Below are 22,190 nucleotides of genomic sequence, written 5' to 3'. Positions count from 1 at the left end.
CAGAGGAACAGTGAGAACATGCAGACCTCTCAGGAAAACACCAAGTTCAGACCTCAGAAGTACAAACCACAGTACCAACTGCTTTTAGCTCACCACTAATATCCTGTTTGTGTTGTATTGTTCTAGCACTTTCCATGACGTGTCTCAATACACATGGGATTTCTGATGAAATATCACAAGTTTTCATTTATGGGAATGTTTGGTTTAACAAAATCAGCTACATATGTTGTTAAAGTTCAACATGAAGACAACAAGAAAACAGTTTGTAATTTTGCATATACAAAGAGATAAAAAGCAAAAATATTGAATCTTTGCTTGCCACAAATTCTACTGAAGCTGGAAACCTTAAAAGTTGATGAAATAGGGCTGCATTTTTAGTAGAAAATATGCAAACATCCATATATACACAGTTACAAGAACTTTCTGGGGCTCCAATACCAACTTGGATGGAGAACTTTGCACTTTTTTCTCCATTTTCAAGAGCCAAAAATTACAATTTTGGTCCCTGTTGGAGGCATTTAATAATTTAGATCAGCTGAAAGCTATTCTGTCTGTGTCCTCGTTAAATTTCATGGCTGTGTGAGTTTTACTTCTGGAGATGCTTAAAATGGCTTCCCAGGTCAGGTCAGAAAATGTGTTAAATTCTCAAAATTTCAGCCACTTAGCACAGAGGTTACTGAATTTTTACCACGTGACCATTGGACTCAGCTGAGTAAATGATGGCTTTCCAGTTGCACAGACGACTGTAGAATTTTATGTTTTTTGCAGAATTTGGTTAGAGCAAACACTTTATTTTTGGAAAATTTTTAAAAGACACATGTAGAAAAAATTCATACACACACTAATAGGAACTTTTCGGGGCCCCAATATTAACTTCGATTGAGAATTTTGCATTTTCAAGCGCCAATAATGAAAATTTGGGCTACTGCTGGAGCCATTTAATAATTTACATGTACCGGATAAAATTCTGTCAAATTGCATGGCTGTGGGAGGTTTATTTCGGGAGATGTTGAACACTTAAAACAGCTTTCCAGGTCGGAAAATGTGTAAAATTCTCAAATTTTAGCCACTTAGCACAAAAGTTGCTGAATTTTTACCACATGACCATTGGACTCAGCTGAGTCAATGATGGCTTCCCAGTTGCATGGAGGATTGTAGAATTTTGTGTTTTTTGCAGAATTTATGTAGTGCAAAAGCTTTATTTTTGGCAAATTTTTAAACAAGACACATAGAAAAAAATGTATTTTGATAAAATATATGCTTAGATTTGGTTAATTTAAGCAGTTTCAGCCCCTCAAAATTCAGCCTCTTGAGCTCAATGTTGGGTCCCAAATTATAAATACGCAAAAGAAATCCTGCTAAATATTAATACAGTAATTTAAAGTCATCATTTGTCCTGAAAATGTCTCTGGCTGAACTCTGCTCGCACAGGAAGGCCAGATAAAGATGCCAGTTTCATTTTTTTTTAATTACCATGTGACAAAAGACAAAAGAAAGTCGATCACATGCTCTCATGAAGGCATACCTGGCATACCTGAGCGTGACACAACCCAGGTGAGATGTGGTGAAATGCACAGGAGGAGGAAAATACGAGCCTGCCTTACCAGTCGGTCTCGTCTCTTGTTTTTAAATTAGCTGAGTTACTCAAGCACCACACAGACTTGAAATCAAACCACAGCGTGAAGGGAGTGTCCGAGGTGAAGGATTTGTGTTACCACGACACCCGGACGTGTAAAAATGGAGATGGAAATCGATTTTATAGCTGTGGAGGCTTTGTGAGGGTAACAGGGCAGAGAAGGTGTGGTTTGAAAAGCTAACGGCATCCCATTGAGCCAGACGGACGAGTCGAATCTGTCATCGGCACATTGTTGCCGTGCAAAGAGCCGGTATGTGGCCTGATGGTGGAAAAACACAACAAGGATTGAAATTAATGAATGAGTCACTGTGCATGTGTGAGATTTCTACACCTACAGGAACGTATAAACACTTAAACCGACACCGAAGAATGTATAGGTCACAGGGACGAAATGGCAAACTAAAGATTACTAAAGAATTGTTTGTGCTTCACTAACCTTCGAAACATTTTTACTCACTGTTGGATCATTTTTCACTGCAATATAAACATGTAATTGTTCTTTTTTGTAGTTTTTCGTCTTTTCTGCTGCTATTTATCTGATTTTCATCCTGCTATAATTAACAATTTGTCCTAAAAATTGTGTGCGTTCAAATCTATCCTAAAATTAGCATTGGTGAACACTATTAATGGGCGTTTTTTTTTTTTTGCTTCTGTCACATTTTTACTCACTGTTGGATCATTTTCACGGCAATATAAACATGTAATTGTTCTTTTTCTGAGTTTTTTTTAATCCTTCATGCTACTGTTTATTCTAATTGTCTTCCCCTATATGTAACAGTTTGTCCAAAAAAATGTGTACATTCAAATTTATGCTGAAACTAAAGCTCCTGTCACATTTTAACTCACTGTGGGCTCATTTTTTACAGCAATATAAAGTCCTATATCTCTATCCAAACAGCGCAACCATGACTAGGATTAGAGTAGAATTCAGTTTGTCGTCTGTGCAGAATGGCACAGTTTTAATACCATAAATTATAAAAGGAAAAAAAAACTAAAGCTGATTTTCTATGATAGCTTGTTTTACAAAAACTGAAAAAAAAAAAGGAATCAACATGTACAGCACTTTTCCAATTGTCCACCGGTGTTACCAACACTGGAAAAAAACGGTGACTCTATGCATTATATATATATATATATATTTAACTATTTATGTTTTTAATTTGATTTTAATTTCCTGCAGTTCAAATCAGTTTAGCAAAAAGTTCCTGAACTTTTCCCCCATAACTGTTTGACACAGTTGAGTCGAAAAAGGCACTAGAGAATGGAGAAATTTGTGTTTTTTGCTGAATCTGGTTAGACTAAACACTTTATTTTTTTGTGATTTTTTTTAAAATGAGACATGGAGAATTAATCAGTTTTGATTAAATATCACGATTTTAAGCTTGGATTTGAGCAAGTTTTAAAACCAATCTACATAAATAAGCAGTTCAGGGATTGCTGGGAAGTTTAAAATCTGAATTTAGTCGCACGGTTCAATCTGAGAGCACCACTGTGGGCGCTTTTTGGTTTTAAGCCACTTCAAAAAGTAGAGTTGCATAAGTGGGAGAAGAATATTTGCTGAATTGGCAGCCAAATGGTGGCATTTAATACATCCAACAGAGGCATAATAGGAACAGAAATAGATCACCATTACTTGTAAGACAATTAATGTTTTCATGATCGCAACACATCCAATGGCTGCTCAGATTTTTGTGTTTTTTTGCAGAATTTGGATCAACCAAAAACCAAATTGTTTCAGTTCAACCAAGTTTTGCATAAAAGTTCTTGAATTTTTGTCAAGTGACTGCTGAACACAGCTGAGTTGAAAAAGGCTTTCCAGTTGCACTAGAAAATGGAAAATTTTGTGTTTTTTGCAGAATCTAAACAGAGTAAATGCTTTATTTTGGCAAATTTTTCAATGAGACGTAGAATAATCGATTTTGCTGAAATATCACGATTTTAAGCTTGGATTTGGTCAATTTTCACCGTAGAACATCATTTTACAGATGAGCAGGATTGCCAGAAGGTTGAAAATCTAACAATTCTTTCAGTTTTAACAGCTTGTGGCTCTGATAAATGGTGTAATTTTTTCGATTCTTTAGCAGAAAATAGAGCTGCCCTGGTGGAATTTGGGGATTTAGAGGTTTACAGGGACAGTTTAGGATTTGGCTTAGATTAAACTTCCCAGAAACACTATTGTTGTTTTGTCTTCTTTTGTGTGTTTTGCCCGTTTGTTCTGCCGGGTGAGAACCTCACAGTCTGCAAACAAAAATGGACTTTTTTCAGATCGAGGCGGGTGAACAACCGGTCGGACTCCGGCTCTTCCTTCATTCCCGATCACCCAAACATGCTCGCATGTTTGCTCTCATTCCTGTCCACTGCATAGCGTAATCCAACTTCAACAGCTGGATGTGGAAACACAACACACCTTGTCCAGATCCACGGAGCTGCAGCGGCTGTACGGAGAGTTTTCGTCCTCGTCCTCGTCCTCGTCCAGCTTCGTCTTTTCTGCCGTCTTTCCGTCCGTCTGGTCGCTGGTTTGCTTCCTCTCTCTCAGAGTCTGCAGGAAAAACGAGACAAAAACATAAATGTTGTGTTGATTCTGCAAGACAATAAAGCTGCAGTCATTCTGGTTTGCAAAAGTGAAAGATAAGATGTAATAATAATAATGGATTAGATTTATATAGTGCTTTTCTATTCAGGCATACAATGAATCCATCATTCATTCACTCACACATTCTCACTCTGGTGGTGGTAAGCTACATTTGTAGCCACAGCTGCCCTGGGGCAGACTGACGGAAGCGTGGCTGCCAATCCACACCTACGCCACGCCACGCCACGCTACACCCACCCCAACATTCACCAGTGTGAGAGCAGCACTGGAGGCAAGGTGGGTAAAGTGTCTTGCCCAAGGACCACAACAGCACATGACTAGGTCAGAGTGGGAATTGAACCGCCGACCCTTTGATCATTGGACGACCTGCTCTACCACCTGAGCCACAATATATGAACACAAGATGTGTTCATATATTGCTCAACAAATTAGCATTAAGATGCACAAGTACAGAACACTTAGTGTTTATTTTCCAGCTGCTGAAAGTAAAAGCTCCACCAACGAGTTATTCTAGTTATAGTGACACATTTTCCACCTCCATATGGTTAAAAAAAAACACCAACAGCCGGCCTCCCTGCCACCATTTATTCACCTTGTTTATCACTAATCCACTAACCGCCGCTCTGACGCCATGTTTAGTTTGGAAACCTGCTGCACCAGATCGCCTATTCAACATTTAATGTCAGGTTTTTTCTTGGGGAGAAATGGCACGAAAGTCAAGACTGGATTTTTTTAATATCTTCACATGACAAATACGAGATTCACATGATCCACGTTAAAAACCACACAGTGTACCATCAGCAACGAGTACCAGAGCATGATGGTGCAAAAAATCCAACTGTTTTCGTGAAGTAAACCCACAAAAGGATCCTCTGTCCGGCTGTAGATTCAGTAGAGGACAATACGGTGTTTTGTGTAGAACTTATCTGCATGAATATATAACAAATCAGTCGGTTAAACTCAAGAAAATCGATATTTTTAAAGCATTTTTATTCAAATGTATGACAGAAATGTATAATTTATTTTTCTACCTACAAAATGCTGTAATTAAATATTGTAATTTAGATTTGCTTGTTGTTTTTTTAATAGTTAAGGATGCAAAATGCAAAAACAGATGCATTAAACTAACTTTTGCAAGCTGCCTGTATTCATTAGGAATGCACAATATTTAATATTCACTGTTTTCATTTTCATGTCATTTTTCTGCTGCAATATGTCACTTATTACCTCATATAATTGCCAGTTTTACTTTTAATGTTCTATTTTTGTCTTATTTTAGCATTTTTAAAAATATTTAGGAACATATCGTACTTAAATCTTAGCGTTTTTCAACTTTCTCATCATTCCATTTCTCATGTTAGGTCATTTTGTTTATTCTGAGCAACAAGAACTTCCTTCAGGACTAATAAAGTTGTACCATATTTTCCAACTAATTTTTGGTCACTGTTGATATATGCACGTTTTTTTCCATCATACTAAGAAGGCAGAGCTTCAAGTCTCTCCTAAATATTATTATACCGGCTCTTATTGTGAAAGTCCACGGACAGACAGTTCTTACATGTGCACGTTAACTGGGCTAAATAATGGTGGAAAACTTTTATTTATATTTCACATTTTCAAAGCAAAGCACTTTTAGCCTGACAGACATCATCTGTCTATAAATGCCCATTTTAGGTTGATATTTTAGATATTTCACTTTAAAAACTTTCCTTATGATGCAGATTTTATGGTGCATCCCTAATATCGATGCAAAAATACACAGGAGAAGAGAAAATGCATGATATAATATGCAAAGTCTGATTGTTTTATGATGCAAAGTTGGTCTGAGACAAAATATACAAAGCCTGAATAAATTAAAACTAGTTGAAGAGGCACAAACTGTGATGAATGGATGCAGATCTGCAGTGAAACACATGAATAAAATCTAAAGAGAGTCCAGCTTGTACTGAAAATGTGTCAACTAAAGGCAAAGCTGCAGCTGCAAAGTGAGTACTCATGCACTTTTTTGCTATAAAACTACAAACTACAGTAAAATACTTCCCTATTTGACCTTCTGTTTGTGACAAACACACAATATGTTTTCATGTTTAATGAAAATGCATTAAAAAAAGCTGGATGTAACCATAAGACAGTCATATTTAAATCACTTTTTCTGCGTTTTCCATCATTTTGCTCAGTTTTAACTGTTTATCTCGATGCAATTATGCCTTAAAATCCAACCAACTGTGTTTAGATGAGGGTTTACTCATCTGTTTTGGTTTTAAGCCAAATAAAAGAGTAGAGCTGCACAATTTCAAGCCAAAAAGATGCGTTTAGAGACTCCAGTACCTCCTATAGTGGCAAAAAGTGAACAGAAAGAAACATTTAAATCATTAATCACAATTTCCTTCATGCAAATGAAGTCGAAGTTGGTCAAAGACAAAATATACAAAGCCTGAACAAACAAGACGACATGGTCATCAATATCCCCCGCCACATGTGATGTCTATGAGTCTATATCCAAAAGAGTGATGAAGGGCCATAACTCTGTTAAATGTTATCGCACAGGTCTCATTTTCTAACTGGATCAAGGTGTCCATGGTGTGAAGCTACACACTAAATTTTGTAATGCTAGCTGTAATAGTTTCCGAGAAAAGCTGTCCCCTTCATCTCGGACGGACGCACGGAAGCACGGACGGAGGCCAAACCTATATCCCCCTTTTCCACTTCATGGAGGCAGGGGATAACAAAAACTAGTTCAAGAGGCGCAAACTGTGACGAACCGATGCAGCTCTGCACTGAAAAATGGGAAACGTTTCAGCTAAAGGCAAAGCTGCAACTGCAAAGTGAATATTGATGCACTCTTTTACAAAAAAACACAAACAACAGTAAAATATTTCCCTATTTGACATTTTGTCTGACTAAACACACAACAGACGCAGGTTTTTCATAATTATTTGAGCGGACCTCGATACATTTTCATAAAAATGGATGAAACCATTAGAGAAGTCATATTTAAATCACGTTTTCCATCATTTTTGCTTCGTTTATCTCAACGCAATTAAGCTCTAAAATCCAACCGACTGCGTTTAGATGAGCGTTTACTGGCGTTAATGTCGAACCTCAGAGCTCCGTTTTGGTTTAAAGCCAAATTAAAGAGTAGAGCTGCACAACTTGAAGCCAAAACGTTGCGTTCAAAGACTCCAATAGTGGCATAAAGTGAACAGAAAGATTCATTTAAATCACGAATCACAATTTCATCCATGATAATTATCGTCTTAAGGATCATGAGAGCTACTAAATATAATTCACCGGGGCGTCTCTGAGGTACAGCTGGCTGCTGCTGCACATCCTACGAGTCCCGTGGTGAAATATTCATCAGCTGGTCGGTTTCAGACGCGACGTCTGCTATGGTTTGTTGCTAACATCACGGCAGCAATCCAACACCTGCAGAGGCAACGTTACACCCGCCATTATCACACTGAACTAAAACAAAAACAAAGTGTCTCATCCTTCCTGAAACAACAGAGCTGATGCTGTAACTGACGTCTGGTAATACGAGATCAATATTTCTTTAATCCCATTTTATTTTTTTACAGGAGCGATCTTATGTGACCCGTTAACATCTTAAATATCACCACAAAGAACACCGTGTACCTCTATGCCATAATGATACAGATAATAATGAGTATATTGCTCTCAATAGTTGTATTTATCAATTAACCTCATCCACTGTGTCCCCTTTTTACCTTAAAATAGCACTAATTCTCTTACTATATGTCAAATTCTGCACAGTTTTTAAATCTATTTTTCATGGAGGTTGTTCCGGTCATTTAAAAGAACTTCTCTTCTATAAATTCAGGTCGACTCGGTGTCATCAGTCTCGTCATTTAATCCCACAGAGACTTGATAAAGTCGACGTTAAGTCTCCGTGGAATCCATTTATGACTGCAGCTGTATGAGGTTGTTAGAGCTGAATACATAATATTATATTATGATTATAAATATAGAGGCTATAAAACGGTCATGCTGGTAACAATCGTTGGAGGTTTTGTTTATATATAGTTATACATACTGTAGTTATTATAAGTTTTTGAACAGGAAGCCACAGGTCTTAACAGTCTTTAATTACATTTTGAAATCTAAAGAGGTAAGTTGTCTTTAAAAACAAACAACAACGTTCAACATTACAACAAAAATCTGAGGCAGGAACTGCAAAACTCATTAGATCTTCAGTTTTCCAACAGTCCTTGAACTACTCATCTGTGGTAGAAAATGTAACCAAAACTTGGCTAGAAATTTCAGTATTTCATCAAAATCAGTTTTTAAAATATCTACATGTCTCATCTGAAAAAAACGCAAAACAATAATAACTTTTTTTATTTATACAGCAGAAAAGACCATCCAGATTTCCCACTTTCTGACTGTCTTTGAACTAATCATGTGTTATGTGCAAATAAACCAAATCTGAAAAAAATATTTTTTTTAAAAAATCGCCAAAAATAAACCGTCTACTCTATTCAGATTCTGTAAAAAAACAAAAAATTCAGCACTTTTTGACTCAACTGAAAAACCATGAGCGGTCACCAACAGTCACATTACAAATGGAACCACAAACGGAATCGCAGCAAAAAAAATTCGATATTTCATCCAAATCAATTTATAAAATACATACATTTTTCATTAAAAAAAATAAAAAAATAATAGCTCTTTTTGATCTATGAAGCAGAAAATGCTAACATTTGCATAAATAATTTGTTTTTAACTATTTTTATCTTATTTATTTGTATTTTAATTTATTTTTCTTTTAGTTTCTTTTAATTTCATCTTATTTTATTTCTCACTATTCAGGGTAACCACTGTGTTTCTGCTGTGTGTATAACAATAAAGTTCTTGAATCTTGAAAATATCATCAGTTTTCCACTTTCTGTCTTTGAACTCACTGTGTGTGATGTGCAGTCATGAAAATTCACCAAATCTTAGCTTAAAATCCATCCATCCATCCATTCTCTATACACCGCTTTATCCTCACTAGGGTCACGGGGGGTGCTGGAGCCTATCTCAGCTGACTCAGGTGAAGGCAGGGGACACCCTGGACAGGTCACCAGTCTGTCACAGGGCTACATATACAGACAAACAATCACACTCACATTCACACCTACGGACAATTTAGAGTAATCAATTAACCTCAGCGTATTTTTGGACTGTGGGAGGAAGCCGGAGTACCCGGAGAGAACCCACACATGCACAGAGAGAACATGCAAACTCCATGCAGAAAGATCCCAGGAAAGCCGGGACTCGAACCAGGGATCTTCTTGCTGCAAGGCGAAAGTAATAACCACCACACCACTATGCAGCCCCCACCAACAGTCATGTGTCAAAAATTCTGTGACTACTCGGCTGAACTGCAGGCAGTGTATGCTTCATTTAAAAATTCCACGAAAATAAAACACCTTTGGTCAAAAACTAAATGTAGAAAACAAAAAAATTCTACACTCATTACCACAACTGTTCAGTCAGGAGTGACCTGGTTACGACCAGCAGTCGTGTCACAAAAATTAAGTGACTATTCGGCTAAACTGCAGGGAGTGTTTACACAGAGCAGATAGGCGACAAGTATGAGAAGAGTAAATATTAAAATATCTATAATATGTAGAGCCAGCACTTCTTCCCCCCAGTATTGGTTACACATGTGGGCACTTGGAAAAGACGTTGGATGTGTTGATTCCAGTTTTTTCCAATTCAATAAAACAAAAATCAACAAAATTCAACTTTTGTTTCTACTTGTATTCGATAAAGCGTCCTGAAACTGCCTGGGGGTTCGAAGCCTTTCTCAAGTTTTAGATTTAGTATAATTTTAAATGTTCACAATTTATGTTCACTAAATACTAGAGACGAAAAAAGGATAAAAAGCAATAAAAAGACAGAAAAATAAGAAAAGGATCAGTCACACTTAGCAACACAAAGCAGCACTGAATAATCTACTATCACCCACTTCTACTGAATAGTTTTTCTGACCGCACACACCAAAACAAGCAGCGATAGAGCTTTACAGCACCAAACACACCCTCTGTATCAGCAGCAGCCATGGCCTACGTGAGTCAACGACATGTTTAATGAGCTCCACCTCGACACACTTTATACATACGACATCACAAAGGGGATACTCGAGGTCCATGGCATCAATGAAGGTGTGGTTCATATTGGGAGAGTAAATACAATCCCAACATCGTCAGATTGGGAGGAGCGACCTGTTTTGTTTTGTTTTAATTTAGCAACGCATGGCGGCGACAAGCACAATGATCCTGAATCCTGTTTGGAAACAGATCCAGTGGTCTGGATGAGGCAGAAAATACACCAACTGACCAAGAATAAAATAAATAAATGAGTCACGTGGGATTACAAAGAAGCCCAACCACAAAGTAAAACTTCAAAATGCTCCAAATAAATGAGCCAAAATACAAACTACTAAGGCAGTACAACAAAAAAAAGGCATTTGGGGTGACATAATACTGCACTAAGATGTACTTAAATGACATTTGTCTGAATATTGATTCATTTAAAACATCAATTGTTGTCCTGCTGATACCAGTGTGAATCAAAACGTAGCTGTTTTTTTCCCCATTTGGTCGTATCTGTAAGAGGTTTTAGCCAGTAACAAATCAAAATACTGACAGTTATTGACAATTAAAAGAGCATTTTTATTTTTGTAACCAGTTCTGTCAACTGCGGTTTCATTTACCCAGCTGTAATAGACACTTGAAATGGTCAGAAATAACAGCAAAATGCATGGATTTCTGCCTTTACCTGACCGATCATGTTTACTGTTCTGCATAGCGTCCAATAAAACTCTTATTTTAAAGCAGAAACAAATGGTAGGATTATTTTTTTCAGTCCTCAGTTGGTTTAAATCACATTTTTAATCTAGGCATTTTCAGTGAAGATTATTAATCTAAACCAGTGGTTCTCAACCCTGTTCCTCAGGACCCACTGTCCTACATGTTTTAGATGCTTCTCTGCTCCAACACACCTGATTCAAATGATCAGCTCGTCATCAAGCCTCTGCAGAAGCCTGATGACGAGATGATCATTTGAGTCAGGTGTGTTGGAGCAGGGAAGCATCTAAAATATGCAGGACAGTGGGTCCTGCATGTTTTATCTCTAAATCTATGCATTTTCCCAGTTTTTCTGACAAATTTATAATCTGAAATGTCAATAATGTTTGAGTAATTAAAAACAACTGAATAGACTAAACAAGTCAAAATCATTGAAATGTTGTTTTTGATTTTAATTTTTGTACGTTTGTTGCTGGCTAGCACCTCTTTGGTGGAGCCTGTGCAGGTTAAGTGGGCCCAGAATCGAACCCTGTGGAACTCCACATGTCATGGTAGTCTGTTTAGAATTATAATCGCCATTTACAATCTGATAAAAACAGATTCAAATATGATTTTAACCAACGAAGGACTGGACAAGATGACACTACCTCCTTTATCAGGTGGAGTAACAGGGGGCCCAGAATCGAATCTTGTGGGACTCCATAACTCTTAATATATTGCCGTGACGTGTGGTTACTACTGTGCACAAGTTATAATCGGATTAAAAATTAGATTTGAACCAACTGAGGACTGGAGAAGATAATCCTACACGTCACAGTAGTCTGTTTAGATCAATGGTTCTCAACCCTGTTCCTCAGGACCCACTGGCCTGCATGTTTTAGATGCTTCCCTGCTCCAACACACCTGACTCAAATGATCAGCTCGTCATCAGGCTTCTGCAGAGGGTCATTTAAATTACTAAGAGGTTTTTCATAAAGCGGTCCTGTTTATGTCACCTCCAGGTTGGTGACTTTGTTGACGATGTGCGACCGCCTGGGTACACACACTGATCATTTGACATATAGATGAATTATGCTAACTGTGCTACATAGTCACCCTCTAAATGACCCATTTTAACAAAATAAAGGGTGTAGGATTATCTTGTTTAGTCCTTAGTTGGTTCATATCATACTGTAATCGTATTTTAACTTGTTTATGGTGGTGATTAGAAATCTAAACAGAGTACTGCGATGTGGAGTACCACAAGGTTCGATTCTAGGTCTGCTGTTGTTTAGCCTGCAGACACTCTCCAAACAGGTGTTAGCCAGCAACAAAGAGATAAATATTGAAAATAAAAATTACATTTCAATGTTTTTAATCAGTTTTAAAGTCGTATTTACCCAACAGTATTGACATTTTAGATGATAAAATGGTCAGAAAGATTAAGGCGCATTCACTGATTTATGTGAAATAAGCACCTTTGTTTTTACGATCATGCATGGTCAAGTCTAAAATGCTTATTTTGAACCAGAATAAATGTGTATGATTATCTTGTCCAGTCTTCAGTTGGTTCAAATCAAATTTTTAATCTGATTTTGTCTTACTCACAGTGGCAATCATATGATACAACAATATATTTAGATTTATGGAGTCCCACGGATTTCGATTCTGGGTCCGCTGTTATTCAACTTGCACATGCTCCCTGGAAGTCATATCATAAAAAAATCTGCATCCTCAACAGCTACAGTCCCATAAACTCACATTATCACCTTTTAGGGAGAGTAAACAGCCAGATGCAAATGAACGCAGCATGAAGGGAGTTATTGCTCCATTTGATTATAAAGGTATGAGGCTAAAGTACAAATCCTGGTGTCAGATCATCGATAACTGAATCAACATTTTATAATCTCGAACCAATAGCAAGAATTAGCTGTAAGAGGAATTTAGCATCATTAAATGGATTATTAACTACTTTATTTCTTATCTCGAAGAACAAGAAGAAAGAAATTTGATTTAAAAACCAAAAAATTCCTAATATTTGTAAAGACAAACCAACTTTGCCACTTTCACATCTAAACAAAAAAACCCCAGCAAAAATCCTCCGATTTTCAATTTTCCAACAGCCCATAAACTCCTCAATTAAATTCTGTTCAAATTTTAACTAAATCTCAGCTTTAAAAAAGTTGTGAGATGCCTTAAAAAATGTACTTTATGGTGTTTTAAGAGCAGTGGTAATATGTAATTTATAGTGCTAAGATGTATTTTTTTGTAAATGGTCTGTATTTATATAGCGCTTTACTATACCTGAAAGGTACCCAAAGCGCTTTGTATGATACGTCACATTAACACACTGATGGCGGAAGCTGCCATGCAAGGCCCTAACCACAACCCATCAGGAGCAATTAGGGGTTAGGTGTCTTGCTCAGGGACACCTTGACATGAGCACGATGATGACAGATTTTATAGTGTTAATAAGAATTGTATAGTATTAAGATGTATTTTGTAGAGTATTAATACGTCGTTTATAGTGTTAAGATGTATTTTTTATAATGTTAAGACAGATTTTATCGTATTGATACGTATTTTATAGTGTTAAATGTCTCTCCAGTGCACTTTTCTCCTTTGGTGCATTTTGCGGAGTTTATTTCTGCACTATAAATGTCCTACACTTGTATTTTTGGTTTATTATTGTTTAAAATGATTCTATTTAGTTTTTTTATTGTGTGTTCTTGAAGGTGATTGTTGCCCGTTTCCTTACTGGGGCTAAGTATTTTGCATTAACTCGATGCACCACACGAACCAGCTTAAAAGCCGCCTTTGGAAACAATATGTACTTTGCAGGCGACCATCCACCACAAACTCCTTCACACCTCCAACACGGCTGTAGCTGCTAGTAGTTCCTGAACTAGCTGCCATTCGACCACAAGCGCTGCCTCGCCTACGTATCAGACAAAGAACTTGTCTTTTCTACAAAGCACCGGACATTTTTGGTGTTTTATGGCTAAATTAACTCAACTAGGATTCACTTTGATGCTGCTTTTAGTGGCTAAAATGTAGAAAACAAACAAACAAAAAAACTAAATCCAGAAAGAAACTGCTGCTGCCTGCTTCGTTTTTACACCATCAGATAAATGAACTGATTTAAATGATAAATATTCTCATTTATTATTTCTGGAAGCCGTGGTTGGTGCAACATAAACATGTCGGATTGTTAAATACAGACGAATGCGTTGCACAACGGCCTGATGGAGCTCATCGAACCCGCTGGACAACTCCCAGGTTTATTCTCCAAGGAGCTGACAGTGGAAACAAACAAGTAAATAGGAACTGCATGGTTTGCATCAACTCATCACAACAGCGGAGGACGAGAACATTGGTTCTGCTGCTTCCAACGAGCTTCAGACCACATATGTGAGCAGAAAACATACTGGAGGTCATCCTACGTGTGTTAATATGTATTTTATAGTATTAAGACACATTTTATGGTGTTAAGATGTGCATTTTAATAGTTTTAAGATGTATTTTATCGTACCAATGTGTATTATATAGTATTAAGACATACTTTTTATAGAATTCAGACAGATTTTATCGTGTTAATACATATTTAATAGTCTTAAGATGTAATCTTTATAGTACTAAGATGCATTTTATGGTATTAAGATGCATTTTTATAGAATTTACAGATTTTATAGTCTGTATAGTCTTATATAAGCATTTAGTAGTTAAAATGTATTTTTCGTAGTATTAAGATGTATGTTATGGTGCTAAGCTGTGTGTTTTTATAGTTTCAAGACGTATTTTGTATTGTTAATACATATTTTATAGTAATACGTATTTTACAGTCTTACAATGTATTTTTATAGTATTAAGATGTATTTTATAGCATTAAGATGTAATTTTTTATAGTATTAAGATGTATTTTATAGCATTAAGACATATTTTTATAGTATTAAGACAGATTTTATGGTGTTACTATGTAGTTAATGTGTTAAGATGTATTTTTTAGTATCAAGATGCATTTTATAGTACTAAGACTTTTTTTATAGTATTAAGACAGACTTTGTAGTGTTAATACGTATTTTATAGTCTTAAGATGTATTTTATATAGTATTATGATGTATTCTATGGTGTTAAGATGTATTTTATGGTGTTAAGTAGACAGATATCATCAGTTATGCTGCTTTAAACGAGCTTCAGACCACATATGTGAGAGCAGAAAACGTCATTCTACGCTTCATAACAGCAGCTGTGGGTTCATTTCAGTGACAATAATGGTAAAAACGTGCAGTTTACATGCTGTAGATGCATAACTGATGCATGCTAACGTCATAGTTTCTAAAAATGACGCTCAAAACCCCACTTTTACTTAATAGCTGCTTGTTTCTCTTGTCCTTAATGAGCATAACTACAGATAGTCTCCTGTGCATTCTGTGTGTTGACACTGTGTGACTCTGCAAAACAGAACAGAGCATCGACAGGTTTTGGGAAGAGGAAGAAGAAGTTCAAAAGGTAATAAAACAGATGATCTTCCGCTCCTGAGGACAACCAGAAAGATTGTTTGTCCTTTAAAACTGAGGCGTAATGATGTCATACTCTGTTAAAGTGTAAGAGTGAAAGCAGAAGTTTGAAAATGACCCATTTATCCATTTATGTTCTGGTGACTCTGGAAGGATTTTTATTGTAGTTTGGCCTACAAATGTTATATTTAAAAAAAATGAATATTGTGCCTCATTGTGTTCTGCAGTGATGTTTGGGTTGTAAATCCAGACCGACTTTTATTCCTTATTCCATCAACCAAGCAGGAAAAGCTCAAAACTGTACAATTTTAAGACATATTTTATAACATTAAGATGAAGTTTTCATAGTATTAAGATGTATTTTATGGTGTTAAGATGTGCTTTTTAATAGTTTTAAGATGTATTTTGTATTATTAATACATATTTTATAGTATTAATACGTATTTTAGTCATACAATGTTTTTTTTATAGTATAAAGATGCATTTTATAGTGTTAAGATGTATTTTATGGTGTTAAAATGTACAATGTAATCGTTTTAAGATGTATTTTATAGTATTATGTATTTTTTTATATTATTAAGACAGATTTTATACTATTAATCCGTATTTTATTGTGTTAATATACATTCTATAGTATATTTTGTAATGTTGAGATGTATTTAATCGTGTTAAGAAGCATTTTTGAGAGTATTAAGACAGATTTTATAGTGTTAATACATATTTTATCGTCTTACGATGTATTTTATGGTGTTAAGATGTATTTTTAATAATTTTAAGATATATTTTACAGTATTATTGCATATTTTATAGTGTTAAAATGTATTTTTAATATGTATTTCATACTATTATTGCATATTTTATAGTGTTAAGATGTGTTTTTTTAATAGTATTAAGACATATTTTATTGTTTAGTATTAGTAGACAGTTATCTGCATGCAGCTCTAGTAAATGAAAGTGTATTTCATTATTTGCATCCACATATGGTGATATCTCCGAGGTTTAATGGATAAAAAACTGTTTCATTCTCCTGTCTGTCATTTAGTTTAGAGGTCTGAACACTTTTTATTGCTGGAGTTGCCATTTTAAGACAACAGTTCATCAGTTTATTTCAAATCTGCAGAGAAAACCTGGTCATTTGTCTTTTTTAAATGCTCAAATGAGGACAAATCTAAAGTAGTAATGACAGTTTTAAGGCGGGCTTCGTATGAAACACGTCCTCTTGTTGTATCAACAGCGAGGCGAGCTGCAGGTGAACTTTTCCGCGTCAGCTTTTGCATTTGCATTGATTATTTTTAAACTGGAAATGGAGCATGCAAAGGTGAAAAAAAGCTCATTAGGGAAATCCGAAGCCACGGGACAAAGTGTTCCTCATCAAATCAGAGCTCGGCTGAACTCAAACGACTGGGAAGATTCAGAAAAACTTTCATTTACAGCTGTACAGCTTCACCTGTGATCAGAAGATCAGAAATAAAAGCTCTGGCAGAAATCCAAAGCGACTTCTGTGTTTGTGTGACAATAAACAGTGAATTTTAACTTCTTTAAACAGTAAAAACACACATATTTAGTGCCGAAAATCACATGAGAGCCTTAAAAGCGCTTAATAAAGTCCCCTACAAACACTGCAGGTTATAGCTTCCACTCTCACATGTCGAATCAATCTTTAACTACGATTTATTAGCGCAGATCTCAGTTTTAATTCCTAAACATAATGAAGCCGGTCACGGGTTCAGAGATTAATAACGTCTCCAGGAGCCGTGTATCTGCAGCAAACAAACAAACAAACGTGTTCCTCGACCTACTTCAAAGCGCCACAGCCAGTTTCTGATTTGAATGTGCTGCAACACGAAGACTGGATGTGGTGTTCTGTGTGGGCTTCCATATTTTCACTGAGGAAATTAAATGTAGAGCAACGCAGACGTCAAACAAACAGAAAGACAAAACAAACAGAAATAAAACCAGCTTCTTCTTTTTTTCTCCTGACACTGAAAAGTCCCTCTGTCCAACATTATTCCACCAACCAAGCAGGAAAAGCTGAGAACTGTACAGTTTAAAGATGTATTTTATTGTGTTAAAATGTACTTTTCAAAGTGTAAAGATGCATTTTATACTTTTATGGTGTATTTCAAAGTGTTAAGGTGCATTTGTTATAGTATTGATACATATTTTATAGTGTTAAGATGTACTTTTTTATAGTTTCAAGTTGTGCTTTATAGTTTTAAGACGCATTTTAAGGTATTAATACATACTTTATAGTGCTAAAACTTACTTTTTTGTAGTATTAAGATGTATTTTATAGTATTAATACCTATTTTATAGTGTTAAGACGTATTTTTTTTAAAGTTTTAAGACAATTTAGAGTTTTTAGATGCATTTTACAGTATTAATGCATGTTATATAGTGTTAAGATGTATTTTTATAGGATGAATACATATTCTATAGTGCTAAGATGTAGTTTTTCACAGTTTTAAGATGCACTGTACACTATTAATATGTATTTTATAGTTTTAAGACATATTTTACAGTATTAATAAGTATTTTATAGCATGAAAACATACTATTTTATAGATTTAAGACATATTTTATAGTTTTAAGATGTATTTTATGGTATTAATATATATTTGTAGTGTTAAGATGTACTTTATTTTTACAGTTTTAGGCTGTATTTTATAGTTTTAAGATGTATTTTCTAATTTTAAGACGCATTTTATTATATTAATAAGCATTTTATAGTGCTAAGACATACCTTTTTAAGTTTTAAGATGTATTTTACAGTATAAATATGCATGTTATAGTAGTAATACTTACTTTTTATTGTTTTAAGATGTATTTTATAGTTTTAACATGTATTTTACAGTATTTGTACACACTTTTATAGTATTAACACATAATTTGTATTATTAATATCCATCCATCCATTCTCTATACACCGCTTTATCCTCATTAGGGTCATGGGGGGTGCTGGAGTCTATCCCAGCTGACTCGGGTGAAGGCAGGGGACACCCTGGACAGGTCACCAGTCTGTCACAGGGCTACATATACAGACAAACAATCACACTCACATTCACACCTACGGACAATTTAGAGTCATCAATTAACTTCAGCATATTTTTGGACTGTGGGAGGAAGCCGGAGTGCCTGGAGAAAACCCACGCATGCACAGGGAGAACATGCAAACTCCATGCAGAAAGATCCCAGGAAAGCCGGGACTCGACCTTCGGGACCTTCTTGCTGCAAGGCGAAAGTGCTAACCACTACACCAGTGTGCAGCCCCGTAGTATTAATATGCATTATAAAATAGTTCTAAGGCATATAGTGTTTATAGTGTTAAGATATATTTTGTTTATAGTATGAAGTAGGGCTGGGCGATATGACCAAAATTTTATATCCTGATACGATACACATCATGATATAGCATATTTTTGGTAAATTCAATGAATGAATGGGATTGTCGTAAGGCACGTCGGTGACGTAAAATACTGCCATAAAGCGTGTTTTGCGACACTGCGATATAAACAATAGGATCTTCACATAAAACGATAGACATTTTCTCTCGTCCAGATGATATCTATCGTCATATCGCCCAGCCCTAGTATGAAGATGTATTTTTTAGATTATTTATTGACAAAACAGGCCCAATCTGTAAAATAATAGTAAATAATGCTCACGTCTACTAACTTTTTCACTGCATCCTAAATGGTAAATGGTAAATCGTTGTATTTATATAGCGCTTTTATCCAAAGCGCTTTACATGATACGTCACATTCACACATTCACACACACATTCACACACTGATGGCGGAAGCTGCCATGCAAGGCGCTAACCACGACCCACCAGGAGCAATTATGGGTTCGGTGTCTTGCTCAGGGACACCTCGACATGAGCACGACGGGCCGAGGACTGAACCTTCCAGTTACAAGACGGCCACTCTACCCACTGAGCCATGTCGCATCCTCAACTTAGTGCAAAGCAAACATGTAAAAGTATTATTTATGTAAATGATCAATTATAAATGAATGAAAATTTGTGAAATGTAGATTTTTTTTGCTCTTAGAATTAACAACATTTCACTGAAACAACAGCTTACATGTGGTTTTAATGGATTTACTTCACAGAGCACTCAATAAGTGAAAAAATCTCAATAAATAACAAATATTCTCTATAACTGAGTTTATAGTGTGGAAGCAGTCGCATTAATAAAGCGTTAAAAGCTCTTCTGTTACCCTGAAATAAGGAACATGCATGCTGTTTTCTTTTCAATCATATCAATAAAATCTAGAAGCCCTCACGGTGACTTTGGCTAAATGTGACAAACTGGAGCAGCAAAGAGGAACATGTGGACGGTGAGTTCCTCTTTACTTATCAACAACACCAGAGACAAAAGCTGTTAAAAAAAACTGTTAAAAATGAACAGAAAGCATGCCGGAGGTGGAAATGTGTGTTAATAATGTGAATTCAGTCAGTTAAACAACAACATGCAGCTGTTCTGGTGCATAAATGTAAAGATTTGTCTTAATGCTGACACTGAAATCCAAAGTCAGAGGGCTGTTAGAGGGAATATTTATTAATGATCAATTAAGTGTCTGAAATGGTATCGAGGAAAACAAAAACCTGACAAGTAGAATTGTGAAGATTAAACCTGTAGTTTTTAACTGTTAAATTAATCGGTTTGAGTCATTTTTTAAGAGAAAAAAGTGAAAATTCTCTCACTGCAGCGACTAAATTTCAGTATTTTCTTTCGTTTTGAGGCATTTTTTTAAGAGAGAAAGTCCGTATTCTCTGATTCCAGATTCTTAAATGTGAATATTTTCTGGTTTCTTTCCTAATCTGTGACAATAAACTGAAGATTTTAGGGCTGCATGAAATAGTTTTTCATTTTTATTAGGTTTGAAAATACAATCCCAGAATATTTTCAGTTTGAGTGATTTTTAAGAGGAAAAATTCTCTGATTCCATCTTTCTACAAATTAGCGTTTTCCGGTTTCCTTCGTTTTAAGTATTTTTCTAAGAACAAGTCAAAACTCTCTGACTGCAGCTTCTTAAATGCATAAATGAAAAACACACATAAAACATTCTCAACAGTATTAATCTATATATAAATAAATAAATAGAGGAGGAAAGAAGTTTATTAAGAAATAAATAAAATATTCACACTTAAGGAGCTGGAAGCAGAGAATTTTAACTATTTTTATTACTAAATGGCACAAAACAGAAAAGAAATCGGAAAATATTCAAATTTATGGTTTTGTAATCAGAAAATTTTGATTTTTCCGTCCTAAAAAATTACTTTTGTTTTGTCCTCAACCCAAAGATATTCAGCTCACAGTCAGAAAAGGAAAGACACCAGAAAATATTCACACTTCTGAAGCTGAAATGAACATAAAAACATGCTGGAGGAGTAAATGTACATTCATCATGTGAACTAAGTCTATTAAATGTATTTACTGAAACCAGAAAATAATGACATTTAAGAAGCTGGAATCAGATAATTTACACTATTTGTCTTCAAAAATGACTCAAAATCAAAGAAAACCAGGAAATATTCCAATTTAAGTAACTGTTTCAGAGAATTTGGACTTTTTTAATCTTAAGAAATACTATCGTTTCACCCACAACCCAAAGATATTCAGTTTACTGCCACAGAGAAGCAAAGACACTAGAAAATATTCCAGTTGAAGAAACAGCATTCAGAGAATCTGGAATATTTTTCTTACTAAATTACACAAAATGGGGAAAAAAAATATCTGAAAATATTCAAATTTAAGGATTACTAAGCATAAAATTTCCACATTTTCTTAAAAAAATTACCCTTGTTATGTTCACTACCCAAAGATATTCAGTTTACTGTCATAGAGACGGAAAGAAACTAGAAAATATACATTTTTAGGAAGCTGGAATCAGAGATTTTGAACTTTTTCTCTTTGAAAATTCACTCCAACTGATTGTTAAAATAATCGGAGATTAATGTAATGTTATTTGATTATTCAATGCCTCTCTACTTTTTAGTCCACTCAAGCCTTTTTTCCTATTATAAATATTAATAGCAATAAAAAAACAATTAAAAAAAATGTATTTTCTTACTTCATGAAAGGGGAACAGCAACTACTTCATGCAACGTAAAGCCTTTTATTGTCGCTGAGGACGAAAGAAACCAGAAGGTTTCACATTTAAGAAGCTGGAATCAGAGAACTTAGACGTTCTTTTCACAGAAAATGACTCAAAACAAGCATTTCAACAGTTGCAGATTGTTTTAATGAATTTCCTAGCTGAAAATTCATGAAAACTCTGTTTATTTATCTGATTGTTGCTTCAGAGCTGCTTCTTACAATGGGATGGAAACACTTCAAACTGAGCATTCAAAGACGCCTGTGGACAAAACATCAGAGCGACTGAATCGTCTTATTTCAGAGAAACGAGGAGCAGAAAAAAAGAGAAGAGAGACAGAAAACAAAGGCGATGCTGAGAGTCCTGGTACCAAACACACTGAGGCCACAGTCAGACGATGACGACGGATTTAACTCATTTACACTCATTATTATCTATTAGTGTCCACATTAGGACCAAAAAACCTGAGAAGTAGATCTGTAAAGATTAACCAGAGAAGAAAGTCCAAATTATCGGACTACAGCTCCTTAAAGTGAAATATTTTGTGG

General features: G+C 35.4%; 1 protein-coding gene across 1 annotated transcript in view; it reads right to left on the bottom strand.

Moving 5' to 3' along the window:
* Positions 1 to 22,190, bottom strand: part of fa2h (fatty acid 2-hydroxylase) — a 63,542-nt gene that overhangs the window by 15,967 nt on the left and 25,385 nt on the right. Inside the window, exon 2 of the mRNA XM_022202613.2 lies at positions 4,044 to 4,175. Within this exon, the coding sequence (XP_022058305.2) occupies positions 4,044 to 4,175 (132 nt within the window). The remainder of the gene's footprint in view (positions 1 to 4,043; positions 4,176 to 22,190) is intronic.

Source organism: Acanthochromis polyacanthus, chromosome 8 (assembly GCF_021347895.1).
Source record: "Acanthochromis polyacanthus isolate Apoly-LR-REF ecotype Palm Island chromosome 8, KAUST_Apoly_ChrSc, whole genome shotgun sequence".
NCBI lineage: Eukaryota > Metazoa > Chordata > Actinopteri > Pomacentridae > Acanthochromis > Acanthochromis polyacanthus.
This window is presented reverse-complemented; position numbering and strand designations above follow the sequence as displayed.